Raw genomic sequence first — 12,374 nt, 5'->3', positions numbered from 1 at the left:
TGTTAATATGAAAACATCCCAAATAACCAATCGTTTCCATTTTTGGAAAAGAAAAAAAGACCAGACATGAAACGAAAAAGCATTAACATCTACTGAAATGTCCTTTCTATCTTAACATGTGCAATACAATAGAGAACAGCTAGCATCCTATATTGATTTGCATATTATGCATGCATGCAGGCTCTGCATGCTGACCCTATTTGTTTCTGCCTAATGGACAAACATTTACTCCCCTTGCATTTGAAAGCTTGATCTATATATAAAGCTATCTAGATGTCGAAAATTAAAATTGGTGGGAACATTTTGATTATGGAAAATTAATGAAGATATTAAGTAAAACAAAATCTGGTTTAATTATAATCATAGTCAGTAAAGCTTTCTAAAGGAAAAGCATACCAATCACTTTATCCTAAATACCCCAAATCTGCCTCTGATTGGTTGATCAGTCCCTCATGATGACCTCTAACCCAGAAGTGCACGCTGCTTCCTCTGAGCTCAGACTTAAGGCCAGATTTCATCAAGAACGCTTTATTAACCCTGAGAGGAATATTCTACCTTTTCAGATTTGTTTAGAAAATAATTTTTGTGTGCATTTGAATAAGCTTTCTCCAATAAATTATGTCTGTGTAGTTTTCTGTGAAACACAGTGAAGCTTCGTTTAGCTTAAACTTAAATAAAAATATAATAATAATAATAATAATAATAAAAAAATAATAATAAAAAGGTAAGTTTTTCAACATGTCTCATTGTGAGGCCACTTGTCTGGGGATTTCTTTTTTACAACCTTATGTACTTCTAGCATCCTTTATAAGAGATAATGAATTTATAGCCTTTTAGAACCTCAGATAAAAAAATTAAAGACTATCCATTTAAATCACAGATACACATGCTTCAATACTAAAGGGCTGGGCAAAACTCTGTAGGTAAAAAGATATTGCTTGGATGATTCAATTCTCTTTTATAAATTTGTAGTGAACGTATTGAATAACTTTAAATGCTACAATCTGATTAAGGCAGGTAGCTGATAGAGAATAAAGTTAAGAGGGCATTTTAAAAAGACTTAATACATCTACTGAGCTGTATAAAATAAAAGTTGTTGCATCTTTAAGTAGAGCAGTTAAATAAGAATTGGCATGGCTACTGACAAATTCAAAGTTTCCCTTTTCTTCTCTGTAAGTCACAAAATCACATCCTCAGTCACATTACTTCACTGTAGTTTGGCAGAAGAGATAAGCAAAAGTCACTTTCACAAACCAATATTTCCATTAGACGAAAACGTTAATTATTTTAAAACCATCACTGAAAAGTCAAATAAATTAATACCCTTTGCTTTTGGATAAACTGTCTTTACTCCTTCTTCTCATAGAGGGAGGCACGCACACGGTTACGCACGTAAAATGCGGTGAGAGCGCAGCAGCAGGTGGTAAAGATGAAAAGCGCCACTGCGTCATGGGCGAGGTCTCCATGGAGGCGCTCATAGAGAGGGCGGCGCTCTGTGAAGTCAGTTCGCAGGGCTTCAATCTGCGTCAGGGTGCACACCACCACCAGCACATGGAAGATCTGGTGGCCCTGCCCAAAGAAGTCACACTTCCCAGGGAGCAGACTCTCAGGGTGTGGACAGCAAAAGAAATAGGCGCTGATTAAGAAGAAGATCACATGGTAGACATGGTACAACACTATTGGGTCAGAGCAGCCCTCCCAGTAGCAGCTGTAGATACGGTGGACCACCGGGCTGATGTCTAAGCAGTAAGCCAAGGCAGAGGGCACCACTTGGAGGAGCTTGTGGGCAAATTTGGGCAGATCATGCCTTGCGTATTTGCCGTAGCAGCACCCGAAGCAAGTGAGCCAAGCCAAAAATGCAGCAGTGTGCAGAAAGAAACCCTGCACTGAACTGTGCCACTCCTTCTCTATGGCGTAGTAGTAGTGAGCCAGAGCACTGCCATATTGGTAGACAGACACCCCGACATAGTCGAGGAAGTAGAAGGTGTAGTATGAGAGCTCTGACTTAGCAGAGAGGAGGTGGGCAAGAGCACTGAAGGAGAGGTAGGTGAAGGCTGCCAGGAGGACAATGAAGAGGGGCTGGGCATGGGGATCACGCAGAAAATCCACCGTTTCTGAGATCGCCTGGCACTTCACGAGGATAATAAGGGCTGCCAGAAGGTGGGTCCACACATTGAGGGTCTCGTTGTGCCTCTGGAAGAGGGTGAGGAAGTAGTACCGCCAGCTTTGATCCGTCTGCCTGTAGCCGGTGAGGATGTGACGCTCGCGGAACACCCTTGGGACATCAGAAATCTTCACAGTGCAAGGCAGTGTTGGAAAGGCTGACTCAAGCAGCTGAGGGATCTGTCGGAGCTGCTGGGCGTTGATGAAAAGCCGGCCAATCTGCTCCATCACTACTGTGGCCATCGCAACCAGGAGACTAGAGGGGAAAGAAGAAATGAACAGTTGAATCTGACAGAGAAAAAACTTCTGTGTGTATTTGTGACTTCATATCTAGCATTATAAGAAAAACATTTACTTGGTGTTCCTAATGATACAATATTAAAACAGCTTAATATGTCCGGTCAAAGGGGAGTGTGTCTATCAAGGTGCAATCTGATTCCTCCTCTATTCCTGAGGCTCTTTGAGGTATTGGTCAGTTTGGATACAAAGTAGATTACTTTAAAGAATATCAAACATTTTTCTGTTTGTGTAGTAGGGTCATGCTACCTAATAGAAAAGAAAGGAATGATTTTCCTTGCTAAAAACTTTTAAACTGGTTAATTGTTAGCTACTGATGATGCTCAAATTAGCACATCCACACTAAACGACACTTAAATACTGAAATGTGTACTACCTAAACATGAACTAAAATATGTTAAATTTGATTATTTTAATTTCTGAGCTTTACGTTTATGTAAAACAGTTTATGAAATAAATTATAATATGTTGGTGTTTATCTATCGGACATTGCTGGTAAATTAGTTGCTTTCTGAGTTTTCTTTCTGAATGCAGTGCATTACTATCTTTCTTTTTTTCGTTACGAGAAAAAAATTAACCAATAAGAGGGAATGATCTGCTGTCTTCAGGCAAAGAACGTCCACTCAGATGGTATTCTACACCTGGGACTAAATAAGAACATGGAATATGATGTAAATTGTGATCAGACGTTCATGTCCTGATTTGTCTTAGTGAGTTTTCTGCTCATAGTAGAGGTGTACTAGCTGATAATGTGTTTTCGTTGGAAATTGCATTTGCAAGACTGAAAAGCCCATATAGGGTACAAGATCATCCAAAAATGATATATCTACCCATTGGTGTTTGCAATCACTAAAAGACACACATAATAAATGAAGTTCTTATTTTATTTATTAGCTGTGATCACCTGGAAAAGAGGAAGTCAGCTCATGAGCTCAGTTTCACTCACTAGGTTCTGCTGCTGGAGGAAATACTGTATCTGTGCTAAGAGTAACTAAAATTGCTGAAGCATAAGAAGTTAGGCAACTATAAAATAGGCTTGTTTTGGGGACATATGTGAATAATAATTGATACATCCAATTAGTCAGATTGGATGGTTTCAACTCAACATTTAATGATTGTTTTTAGATATTATCTATGCTGCTGACATATTAGGTAAGGCATATCTAGTTACCTGGGTTTTCCAATATAGACTCATTTACATAGAGATGCAAGATGTCACTGTTGAAGACTGAGCTTTAGGAAGTTCAGCGTGTTTATTTTACTATTTATAAAGGTGACCTTAGCTCCATTACTAATGGAAGTGTTTGCATAGGTAAAAGCTATCATTGTAAAGTTGTCAGTGGGACAGCAGCTGAATGGTCAGTTTACCACAGATCTGCTGCAAATTACCCAGAGTAAAGATAAGAAAGATGTTTTAGTTAGACCATAAAAGGTCTGCAGCTACACTTTTTCTGTGTGTCTCATTGTATTACCTTGTAGGATAAGGCCTAATGCGAGAGGCATGGTTTACCAGGGAAAGTATGATGTATTTGATAGAGATAGACAAATACATTGGCTGATATTATAATTTTTTTATCGCCATTGGCTGATATATGTGCATGCATCCACTGATTCATTTGTGTATTCAGCAGCCATGACTTGAGATCACGTGAAGTGCATTGCTCCTTTGTTCATTTGCTATCTACTGTCAATGTTTTGTTTGATTTGTTAATAAATGCTTTTTTGTTTAAATTTAGACAGGAGTAACATTTTTTACCACGGTGTCATTTGTATCATGCAAATAGAGAAAGAAAAAGAAACATCAGCTTTAAAAATGTGCTCCCACATATCGGGGATTGGTTAGACTAATGTTAAAATAGTTGCTTTCAAGATCGGCCCTAAAGAAAGCTTGTATCTATCGATCTCTTGTCTTGGCACATCTTCTCAACAAATTCATTCCATCCATTCATTTTCCATCACGCTTATCCCTGCTAGGGTTGTAAAGGGAGCTGGTTTCTATCTCCAGCTGTAAATGGTCGAGAGGCGGGGTACACCCTGGACAGGTCGCCAGTCTATCAGCAAATAAAATCAGAAATCTTCATTTTCAATATAAAGCCAGTCATAAAACAACTTCATTAAAAACGTCTGAGCTCTAACCTTTTGCCTTTATTTTAGTTATTTAAGAACATATGGTTATTTAAACCAGTTTAACCAATCACAGTTATTCCTCAGATGTAACCAGCTCCCTCATTTGTTAAACAGGTGTGTCAGCCTAACTATTGGGAGAGTTTAACTGCTTTCCAGTGTGCTCTGAAACCAGAAGGGTTAAAGAAAAAGCTAAATGGAGCAGGTAAAGCAAAAAGAAAGTGTCAAAAAAGATTTTAAAATGCAAGAAAATGGAAACAGAATAATAGAGCAATGACCGTTTAAAAAATGTGATCAGAAAAGGTATTTATAATCAGTTTTATGAACTTTGGTTATGAAAGTTCCCTTTATAAACAGAATTTTAAAATTCCTTTTCAAATTCAAGTATTTAATAAATACTATTTACGATTCCTTTTTATTAATTCAGTTTAAAATGTGACATTAGATAAGACGTTTCAAAATGGATTTCAAATTGCATATTTTAAAATTGCAAAAACGTAAAATTTAAAACTGGTTTTGTTTTTTAGTGACCCTCTTGGTCCTCCATAGTTCCTCCATGGTAAAGGTGTAGTCTGTTATTAACTGCCTTTTATCTTATGCAAAACCAGAAGAGGAATCTTAAGTTTATAACTGAACAAAGTTTAGTCAGCTAAATTCTGTTTTCTATGTAGATAAAGGGCTGATTAGCCATCAATTCCCATTTTGGCTAATTCAATAGGATTATTTAAACTTTTTTCCTACCACTTCGGTAACAGGAAGTAATGAGTTTGTTATAATTAACTATTACAGCTGAACAAACTGACATTGTTCTTATTAAAGTGGATTTCTCACACTGTGTCACTGTAAGGCTATCTAAACGATATTTATATATAAGAGGCTTTAGTTTGTCAGATTACAGATACTGTTTAAAACATTGAACATAATCTTTATTAAGCCCAAATTTCTGCATTAATATCTTTAAAGGTATCTTATAATATTCTAATCCTCTACGAAATTGATGTCAAATGATTTGCAACCATTTTCATAAGAAATCACACTCTTGCTAACATGCATTGATACATTTATAATTGACATATGCTACATAATAATTTACACGCCACGAAACATAACAAAAGTAGATTAAAAGATATCCTTGATCTATTACCTGAACCAGAAGCCCAAAAGTGGCATAAAAACTGCACTAAGTAAAGTGCAAACACATTTTCCCATCAAGCTGCAAGCACATCAGTCATTCTGTGCTGATTAACTGTAGCCCTGCTGCTGCTTGTTCCCCACTTCCCTTTGCATACAGGTGGCTTTTTGGCATGTTTAGATTTATTGAGTTGGATCATTGCCTTTCATGTTAATATTCCGAGGCCTGATGCAGTTGGTATCCCACCACTATGGATATACTCATGGGATTTGAGTGACTGTGTGTTATTTTGTTGATGAGGATGCCAAGATGGCAGCACCAATGAGCAGCACAAAAAGGATTAAAAAAAAACATTGTTTGTTTAAGGGTGTTTATATAATGAAGGAAAAAAGAACATTTCCAATTTTGTTTGACTTTAAAAGCAGTTTTTCATTTATCGTAAGGAGAAAATCAACATATTGAAAGAAAAAAGGGCAACTGAAAACATCAGACTGTGTGTGATTATTGTGTTTCATTAAGCAAATTGAGTTAATGAAAAATCATACAATATTCAATAATGTTCCAAATGTATTTATATGCATCTGGAAACCAAATAATAACACTGGCATAATCTTATTCTAAACTACTAATAATAATAAAAAAAATTATATTTTATTTGATTACTCCGAGGGAAAAAATTGCATTAAATGAACAAACTCTACTTACTGACACCCCAACCATTCCTATCACACTAATGTAACTGATGCAGTCCATGACTTTTGGTTTAATGGGGAAAGAAAAATGTGCTACAACAAAGGCCAAAAGTTGCTACTCAAAACATCAATAACAAGGGAAGCTGCTGATAAGACTAAAAAAGTAAATTCAATTATTTTATTAGGCAGGAAATTATTTTAACTTTGACAACTTGGGCTGAGGGACTTGATCAAATATCTAAATTGTGATTCTTTTCAACCAATACTGCTATTGTGATTATATTTCAATTTTACTTTGCACAAACGTGTTAAAGTTTAACCCCGGGATTTTTTAGGTAAGCCTATTGAGTGTTTAATCTTATCAATCACAATAGAGTGACTTGCCTAAAATTTCATATTTGTTCAGAACAAAAATAAAAAGGTGAGAAAAAAAACAACTGATAAACCATGCAGGATGAGGACCCATATTTATCTTAGAACCACATGCAATACAGAGGATTGGAAGGGGTGTAAAAAAAAAACCTTGGAAACTCAATAATTAATCAAGGAAGGTCTAATATCAAACAAAGTATGACGGGCAACTGTTAAGCATAGTGGAGGATAGGAAATGCTATTAGAACCCCTTTAGATTTAAAACATTTAAATAGCAAGACATACAAAATAAATGCTGTTGCTTTGCCTACAAGAATGAAGATGCATCTCAACAGGAAAACCATCCTGAGGAAATTATTGAATTGAAAGAAAAATAGTTAACCAGACACAGAAGCATCAATCTGAAATGGGCAGAAAACATGTGGGCTGAAATTCAGAAATAGCCCCATAGGACAACCCAGGACTCTAAACAATCCAGAGAGATTGTGCAAAGAAACAATAGACAAAGATCCCATTCTGTATGCTCAAACCATCTGCTGTTCAACTGGGAAAAGTGGGAACTAAAAGCTACTAAAAGCAGTCTTTAAGTTTGGTAACAGAAGGTGTGTGCAGCAGTTGCAGACTCACGTGATGTGAAAAAAGTTTGAAGCTTTGCACGTCCAAAACCCCACCTCATTGAAGTGTAAAAACGTTTTAATCGAAAAAGAACATTTTCGATCTAGAGAATTTATTTTCGTGAACTAAAATTTATGCAATTTTAATGGTTAACAGGAATGCAGCTAGTGATTTTGTTACCAAATATTTCAAAACAAGGTAATTTTTCTTCTACTAAATAGTAATACTTTCTAGAATCTAAAACTGATGGGAAGATGAGGCTGTACCAAGGCTTTTATACATGTTTATCTGTAGCCCTCATTAATATAGAGGGCATTTAAAAAAGCAGAGGAGAGCAGGGTTCTTGATTTCGGCTCTGAAAACCATTACAATTACTTTGCTATATTTATCACAACAGTAAATTTCTTAAGTCTGCTGTTTAACAAGATAATTATCTGCCTTTTTGTATCCTCTGGAGTGTCTCCTATCTTTTCATCCACGTTTCAATTCTAAAAACAGGTTTTGTGGAGTCTAATTATAATGAGTGAGGCACATTTTGTGAAAGTCTTGTAAAGCATGTTTTTTTGTTTTTTTGCTGATGTGCCCTTGTTCTGAATAGTATGTGCATGTTGGGATCATGAGTGTAAAATTCACAATGTTATATTTAGCTTTTATCCAACTTTGTTTTGTTGTTTTTTGTTTTTTTTGATTGATTGATTGATTGATATATATTTGTAAATACCTAGAGATTAAATTTTAATACCATTACAATAGGGCTGCAACTGACAATTATCTTGCAAATCAATTAAACCGTCGACAAATTTTTGATTAATCAATTCATAATCGCATAGCCAAGGGTTCACCAAAGAATATTTTTTACAAAATTAAACCAGGTGAAGCTAAAATTTTTCCACTTGAGGAATTCTGGATACAGCATATTGGAAGAAGAAAACGTTTTTTTTCTGCAAAATGTTTATTTATTACAGTCTAATGCTCTAAGTGGGTTGCTCTATCAGATAAAGGCATGATTAAGTCTCTTAACTTCAGTTAACGATTAATTGATTAGTAAATTGGTTGGCGATTATTTCAATAATCGATTAATCATGATTAATCCGATTAATTGTTTCAACCCTACATTACAGACAGGAAGTGCTTTGCACTGCAGTTATTATATGGTTCAACACATGTATGCTGTGATGGCTGAAGGGGCGGATGATTGTTTGTGGTCAGCAGTGGACACTAGCCATGCTAGTTAGAAAAGCAAGGAAGATGAGATAGTGGATGAAAGAAGCTTTAGATCCACAGAGGAGATTGAGGTTTTCCGCTTGAGAAAAAGCTCTGACAATAATCTCAAACTTGGGTTGTGTACTTTGGTGGATTTATAAAAACACAACAACCTTTTCCTTCATTTTAATTCCTTGTCTTTCTGGCTTCATCTCCAAGTTTCTGTTGGCCATGTTTGCTATTGTCACTTTGCACTTTTCTATGTGCAGAGATAAACTTGCTTCCAGTAAGTAACTGTTCCTTAACACAGTATATGAATGAGACATTTAAATAATAATGTTTTAAAAATGGAAAGATCTGCAATAGCCTGGCTGGGCTAAACATCTTAGGGTGTGATATGCAGAAAGGGGATGCTGGGACAATATGTAACTGAAGTTGTAGTTAAAGGTGTAGTGGAGGATGTTCTTTTTCCAGGTGGATCATCAAAATAAGTGGTCCACCTAGTTGTCAATCATTCTGGTGATATGTTTATGTAAGGCCGTCCTACGTGCTTATCCCCATTTTCACTTTCCGGTGATGGGACTGACATAGTGGAAAAATGGCAAAACTCTTTTGGAAAGGAAGCTTATATGAGTGATGCAAACCACAACTTTTAAACAGAGGGTGCACAAGGAAAAAATGTGCTTGCACATGCTCTCGCATGCGTTTAATAGGCGTCCCCTCTCAGGAGCAGGTACAGGGTTGTGCATGTGGATTGCATTTTAAAAATTTCGTGAAAATCCTTCATTATACCTTTAAGTTGTAGTTATGTAGTTAAAGTTAGCGAATATATACAAACATCACATAAACTGATCTGTTTTGTAGGAAAAGAATTTTGATCATCTTTTGCTTAAGGTTGGTATAGGCTCAGTAGTAACTGTAGTTCAATGAGGGTTAGGATCTGTCTTAAAGGAAAAGTTTTTCATTTATTGTTTTCTGTTAAAAGTTTGTAAGCAGTTCATATTTAAACAACAGTAACTGTTGACGTTTGTATTTTGTGTAAATATAAAGTACTCGTCCAAGAGGCTACTCTGACTCCTACCATGTTAAACAACCCTAATCTTCAAAGAATATTTGTATTTAAACCATCTGTGTGATTTCTTTTTTGATGTTTATTCACACAGAATCACTGAGAAAACGGAAAGAGAGTACACAACCAAGGATGTTTTTATATGAAACTAATACTGAAATGCTCTTTACATCCCTTGCTTTAGAACAAACAGTTACTCTTACAAGAAGTGCTTTACATGGTCTCCTTGTAGGGCATTTTAAACAGGAAGATCATTGGTGGAGCATTAGCTCAAACCTTCATTTCCTGTTTAAACACCCATCAGCTTCTGTCTTAACATCCTACTCAATGTAAATAGTTCAAAGGTTTCTAAATCATCATTTGTATAAAATGCTTAGTCATTTTTGTGAGCTGTTTTCAGACAGCTAAAAGTCCACGTGCTTACAACCAGGGGTGGAGCTAGATGGGGGGCCAGGCTGTGGCCACCCCTACCAATTATTTCCCTCTAATACAGATGGTAGCAGCAGTAATACTCTCAAGTGGAATATTTAAAACATTTAAATTCTTCATATATAAACAATTACTTGACATCAAAAAGACTGTGGTTAATTATGCACATCATTATACTAAAATGAAAGATATAAAGTATGGAATTCATGCTCTTTTCAGAAATAGATTTTGCATTATATATAAGTTACAGAGAAAATCGTCTCTCTGCCAGTCTTCTAGGAGTCTTAATTGAAATCATAGATAAATAACAATTTGAATAAAAACTTAATAAACTTTTAAATATAAATTTTATGCATAATGGTCATTATTAAAAGTGGGTATGTACTGACAATGGAAAAGATGTTCACCCCAGAAATCAAACCTGAAAGAATTTTTTCCACTATACCTTTTATCCAGACGAATGTTTAAATATATGCATCTATTTGTTAGCAAAGGCTGTAGGAAAGTATAGTTTGTCTTTATTTAGAAAATATTGATGTTGTGCTTGTTAATTTTCCTGTTGGAACAGTGTAGATTAACCATGAGGTTCTGGCGCCTATCTATTTTCGGCCCCCCCTCAGTATTCATTGGTTATTGCCCTTATAAAAAAATTTTGGATACGCCTCTGCTTACAACATCAGTTTGTTAACTCAAGCTCCTACTAATTTTGAATTTAAAATAAAGATATTTCAGAGATCCTATCTTGTAAATCAGATATTTACTGCTTTCATCAGAATTTCCCCTGAGGACTCTGGTCTACCCTTTAAAAAATGCCATCACGTTTTAAAACAGGGCTGAAGTTGTAAAATGCATTATGTTATCTGTGCATCCATGTCCAGTTCGCCTTTAATGAAGGTCTAGCAATTCGATTTTGAATCCATACATCCAACATGTCTGCTATTGATCCCATTTGTATGCTTCCCTTCCCTGCGCAGATCAGCCTCAGAGAGATGAACATGTGCAGAGGATGAGGAGGAGAGGCGTGACAGATGAATGGAGGATTACGTAACATAGCTCCATCACAGCTCCACGCCCTTCAGCGTCCAGAAAGCTCTCACATCCTTTAAAATATTAATAGATGAGGGAGAACAAACAACGTCGACTACAAAATGAGACGAATTTATGTGGGTTGAGCGAATTAAAACCGGGCCTAAATGGGCCTGTTGCTGCTGGGAGCTGATCTGCACCTGATCCGCGGTTTTTTAAATTGAAATAATCGGAAACTAAATTTCCAGTCTAATCTAAGATCAACGCTTGGCTTAGTGCTTTCTCTGATGATGCCTTTTCTACGTTTATTAACATCACGATAGTCGCTGAATAGCGTTAAAAAGCCGTCCGGGTTATGCCTTCCAGGCGCTTCTCTCTCGGTATGCTGTCTGATATTAAGCGGCGAGATACCATTGATGCTACAAACCATCAGGTCGCACAGAAGAAACGAGGAAAAAACTACCTTTCCGGGAGAGAATCAGTAGGAAGAGTCAGGTGTGTCCGTCGATGAAATAAGTAGAGCCGTGCAGAGCATGGATATCATTATTTGATGGGCCGGACTGGCAGAAGATAACCGTCACTAAGGCAGCGGCGGCCGCAGCTCGTCTGCTGGAGGAAACCAGCTCTGACGGAAAGCCTTTCCAACCAATCAGCGTGCACGTTGTTCCCCTCTGCTTCTATGTCAACCAATCACGGTTCACTTCTGCCCTAGTAGACTTCCACTGTCTTTCACTCATACACCCACTGCTACTCTGTCTCAATGCGCCTGGGTGCTGATATTACTGTATTGATCCTAATCAGTGATACTGTTTACTGCTTATTATTTAGTCCTCAGTATTCTAAACTTTATTACACAGGTCTTACAGTAAGATAAATATATAGGATCGTGTTTCGTAATGCCACTTTCACAAATATATGTAAATTCTGAGTTTTGTTTACTGGCATCACCTTACAGACTTTTATATAACCCTGAACTTTACACATGTCTTTGTTCCTTTTTCCACGTGTGGACATCTCACCTGCAGCCATGGTGATTGGTCTCCTGTACTGTTGCTTGGAAACCAACACCCACAACAACAAGGGTTAAATGGTCACTTTCATTCAGTATCTTTCAGCAAGTATTGTCCTTATTGCTTTCATCATCGTTTTTTATCTATCTATCCATCTATCTATCATCCATCTATGAATCACCTATCTATTTATCATCTATCTATTATCTATCTATCTATCTATCTATCTATCTATCTATCTA

General features: G+C 36.5%; 1 protein-coding gene across 1 annotated transcript; it reads right to left on the bottom strand.

Annotated features, from left to right (window-relative positions):
• Positions 1 to 710: 710 nt before the first annotated feature.
• On the bottom strand, positions 711 to 11,779 carry LOC107091665 (membrane progestin receptor alpha). The gene is made up of 2 exons (XM_015385725.1): positions 11,586 to 11,779; positions 711 to 2,419 (listed from the first exon to the last, which is right to left on the bottom strand). Exon 2 carries the CDS (start codon positions 2,404 to 2,406, stop codon positions 1,348 to 1,350), a length of 1,059 nt encoding a protein of 352 aa, XP_015241211.1. The 5' UTR covers positions 2,407 to 2,419; positions 11,586 to 11,779; the 3' UTR covers positions 711 to 1,347.
• Positions 11,780 to 12,374: the final 595 nt, after the last annotated feature.

This window comes from Cyprinodon variegatus, unplaced genomic scaffold, assembly GCF_000732505.1.
Source record: "Cyprinodon variegatus isolate N-32 unplaced genomic scaffold, C_variegatus-1.0 Scaffold346, whole genome shotgun sequence".
Taxonomy (NCBI): domain Eukaryota; kingdom Metazoa; phylum Chordata; class Actinopteri; order Cyprinodontiformes; family Cyprinodontidae; genus Cyprinodon; species Cyprinodon variegatus.
This window is presented reverse-complemented; position numbering and strand designations above follow the sequence as displayed.

What these genes read in the sequence shown, in the direction of transcription:
- LOC107091665 (XM_015385725.1), bottom strand. Translation starts at nt 2,406, where the DNA reads ATGGCCACAGTAGTGATGGAGCAGATTGGCCGGCTTTTCATCAACGCC.